Here is a 3,949-nt window from a genome sequence, read left to right on the forward strand (position 1 = left end):
AGGAAACCGGCTCCCGCCTTGTAACTGGGAGATCCCACCTTCTGGCTTCCCGCCTATTTGGGACCTTTCATGGGGCTTCCCAGTTCGGCAGCTTCTCAGCAGGAAATTAGTGGGCCGCGTTTGAGAAAAACACGTTTTCCGGCCTCAATAAAGAGTCGGGACAAACCCGGCCGGGCGTGGCTTCAGTGGTTGAGCGTCGACCTATGAGCCAGGAGGTCACGGTTCGATTTCCCGGTCATGGCACATGCCCGGGTTGCGGGCTCCATCCCCAGGAGGGGGCGTGCAGGAGGCGGCCGATCCATGATTCCCTCTCATCATTGATGTTTCTCTTTCTCTCTCCCCCTCTCCCTTCCTCTCTGAAATCAATAAAAATATATGTAAAAAGAACAACAATCCCAGAGACAAAGCATAAAATCAGAGTCTCCTGATTGCAACCCAGAGAGGAAACAGGAAGATCCCTGCCGGGAAGAGACCGGCCTGGCATCCGGTGTTACCCAACACCGGCTCAGAGGTGGGTTTCCGGGCCGGCCCGGCATCGGCTCTAGAGTGGTGCCAGGTTTGGAGCACCTCCCACGCCAGCCTCCGTCCATGTGACTCATGAGGCCCTTTGTCCCCTGGCCAGAGATGGACGCATGACTCAGGAGAGCCTGAGAGCTGGGCCTGGAGTGCCATGGGGATGGCTGGGAAACAACCCCTCCTACGTTGCCAGGACAACGGCCCCTCCTCAGTTGCCAGGACAACGGCCTCTCCTCCCTTTCCAGGACATCAGCCCCTCCTCAGTTGCCAGGAAAACAGCCTCTCCTCCATTACCAGGACCACAGCCTGGAGCTGCCTGGAGCCCATGCTTACCGATAGGTCGCCACCTCCAGGCTGAGGCTGGTCTTCACCTGCACCAGCTCCTGATAGTCCCGCAGGTGGTCGGCCATGGCCAAGGTGAGGGCAGCCTTCTCATCCTCCAGGCGGTCAATCGCACTCTAGAAAGATCAGAGGGTGTTTAGATCAAGGCCCGGAGCTGTGCTGGGTCCAACTGGCGGGACCAATAGTCCAGGACACAGAGAGATGAAAATCGTCCAGGTTAAAGAGGCAGTCATCGCAAGGATGGTTTTAAGTGGTGCATTTGTTCCATGTAGTTTTTTTTATTATTATTACATATGGAAGTTTTGTGTGTTTTTTAATCCTCACCTGAGGATATTTTTCCATTGATTTTTTTTTAGAGAGAATGGAAGGGAGGAGGGGGAGAGAGAGAGAAACATTGATGTTAAAGAGACACACACCAATTGATTGTCTCTAACCCAGCTGGGGATTGAGCCTGCAACTGAGGTATGTGTCCCTTTTATAAAATGAATGAATTTTTAAAAATTTTTAAATATTTTTATTGATTTCAGAGAAGAAGGGAGATAGAGATAGAAACATCAATGATGAGAGAGAATCATAGATCGGCTGCCTCCTGCACGCCCCAACTGGGGATCAAGCCCACAACCCCGACATGTGCCCTGACTTGGAATCGAACTGTGACCTCCTGTTTCATAGGTCGATGCTCAACCACCGAGCCATGCTGGCCGGGCTAAATCTTTTTTGACTGTACTTGTAGGACATCATTAACAGGGTATGTGCTCACATGACTCTTACAGCCCTTCTGCTGGTCAATCACATCTGTCCATCTCTCTCCATGTGCTTGTGTGTCCCCGCCTCTAGAACAATGCCAGCCGCACGGCACCCCACTGATGACTCCAGACTCAGCCACAAGGTTAGCGTATAGAACATAAACACTTTACTTCCTTCTACTCTACAAAATTCAACCTAAATAGTCCAACCTGAGACTCTGTTGTAGTTTATTCTTTTCAAAGACGTTCATGTATTGTCAAGCTGCTTAGAAAAAATAAAAACAGATGCACTCAATTCTCCAACCACAAAACTCCTAAGCAGGCTAAGGTCTCCTAGCCATGCCAAAGGGGTATGGGCAAAGAATCTCTCTTCCCAGAAGGCACGGAAGAGTTCTGCACCCCCCCCTTCGCCCCCCAAAACACAAAGAGGAAAATCAAACTGCGTTGGAATGAAAGGAAGTATTGTCCCAACCACATTTCTATGCGAGTCAACTTTTCCAGAAACTGCCAAAGGGAAGTTTGACTTTTGGAAGCAGGGACATAAGACTCATTGGCACCCGAACCGGTTTGGCTCAGTGGATAGAGCGTCAGCCTGCGGACTGAAGGGTCCCAGGTTCGATTCCAGTCAAGGGCACATGCCCGGGTTGCGGCCTCCATCCCATTGCGGGGCGTGGCAGCTGACCCATGATGCTCTCTCATCATTGATGATGTTTCTATCTCTATCTCCCTCTCCCTTCCTCTCTGAAATCAATAAAAATATATTTTTTAAAAAAGACTCATTGGCTCCCAACATTCTCCAGAGAAATTGTAACCCATCCCACTGATGGACTAAAGCTTCAGACTTGGGCCTGGCTGGCATGGCTCAGTGGTTGAGCGTGAACCTGTGGGCCTACGAACCAGTTCGATTCCCGGTCAGGGCACATGCCCAGGTTGGGGGCTCGATCCCCATTAGGGGGCGTGCAGGAGGCAGCCGATCCATGATGTTTCTCAGCAATGTTATTTCTCTCTCTCTATCTCCCTCTCTCTTCAATCAATTTTAAAAAATTTAATTAGGGGGATAGGGGTTCTCTCCACCCCTAGAGCTCCGAGGTCCGAGATGAGCCGAGTGAGCCGAGACAGCAAAGGAATGGTGAGGATTCAGCCCACACAACACGCCTTCAGGGAACATCTTCCAACCCACTCACTCTTGCACCGCAGTATCACCCAATCACAAATCTTTTAACTCGGAGCTACACAAACTGTTCCCTTAAAAAAATACTTCTGAGTTTATGGGCGTGTTATTTTAAGCCGTCCTCCTGGGAACTACTGATAGGAGGATTTGGGAATATTTCCAATTCTGTCCGAGGCTGGGCAGGGTGCACAGACAATAAATCACACCAGGTGTCACCCAGGCAGTGTCCGAGGTTCGAGCCTGTGCTTCTCTGGAATAGCAACTGTTTATCTTACTCGGCACTTGTTATAACAGCCTGCCACCGGCCCCGTTTCCGCGGCTTTTACACTCCCCAGAGACCTGGCTTCAGCTCCGACTGTGAAAAAACACACACACACACATCTCTGGCCCTGGCCGGTTTGGCTCAGTGGATAGAGCATCGGCCTGCGGACTGAAGGGTCCCAAGTTCGATTCCAGTCAAGGGCACATGCCCAGGTTGTGGGCTCGATCCCCAGTAGGGGGTGTTCAGGAGGCAGCTGATCCATGATTCTCTCTCATCATGGATGTTTCTATCTCTCTCTCCCTCTCCCTTCCTCTCTGAAATCAATTTAAAAAAATTTTTTTAAGATGACAGGGACAGAGCTAGCCACCAGAACCTGGCATTTGGCACTGGCCCACTGAGTCCGTGGACCAGGGGTCCATTTTCTGGGGCTGGAGAGATGTTGGGACCCTGAGGTCCTGAAGCAGAGCAAGGGGCTCTCCTTCAGTGTCCTGGCCCCAGGCGGTTCAGGCACCCTCGGGGCAGACCCCACCCACGGGTGACGCCCCGTGAAGGCGCTGTGGGTCCGGGGAGACCCGCCGCTCCCCCATCCCCTGCAGGGCGCTTCGGGGCCGGTCCCTGTGAAACAGACCTGCCGCTCGGTCCCTGTGAACGGACCTGCCGCTCCTGAGCCTGCAGCTCGTAGGCCTCGCGCATCCGCAGCAGCTCGTCTTCCAACAGCGCGCGCAGTTCCTCCAGCTCCAGCGCCTGGCGTTCAGGGCTTTCGGCCTCCTGCGCGCACAGCCGGTTCTTCTTCCTCGTCTGGTTGCCGGGTCTCCTGGCCGCGCCGAAGGGCCGCCTCCAGGTCGCGCACTTTGGGTCCACACCTTGCACCGTCTTCCCGCAACCATTCCGCCAACAAGCAGGGAGGAAGTT

General features: G+C 52.9%; 1 protein-coding gene across 1 annotated transcript in view; it reads right to left on the minus strand.

Moving 5' to 3' along the window:
• The window catches only part of LOC106695466 (synemin-like), a 27,378-nt gene that overhangs the window by 3,337 nt on the left and 20,092 nt on the right, over positions 1–3,949 (minus strand). The window contains exons 3-4 of the mRNA XM_014449695.2: positions 3,692–3,910; positions 850–974 (exon numbers count right to left, since the gene is read on the minus strand). Of these exons, the coding sequence (XP_014305181.2) occupies positions 850–974; positions 3,692–3,910 (344 nt within the window). The remainder of the gene's footprint in view (positions 1–849; positions 975–3,691; positions 3,911–3,949) is intronic.

Source organism: Myotis lucifugus, unplaced genomic scaffold (genome assembly GCF_000147115.1).
Source record: "Myotis lucifugus unplaced genomic scaffold, Myoluc2.0 scaffold_1359, whole genome shotgun sequence".
NCBI lineage: Eukaryota > Metazoa > Chordata > Mammalia > Chiroptera > Vespertilionidae > Myotis > Myotis lucifugus.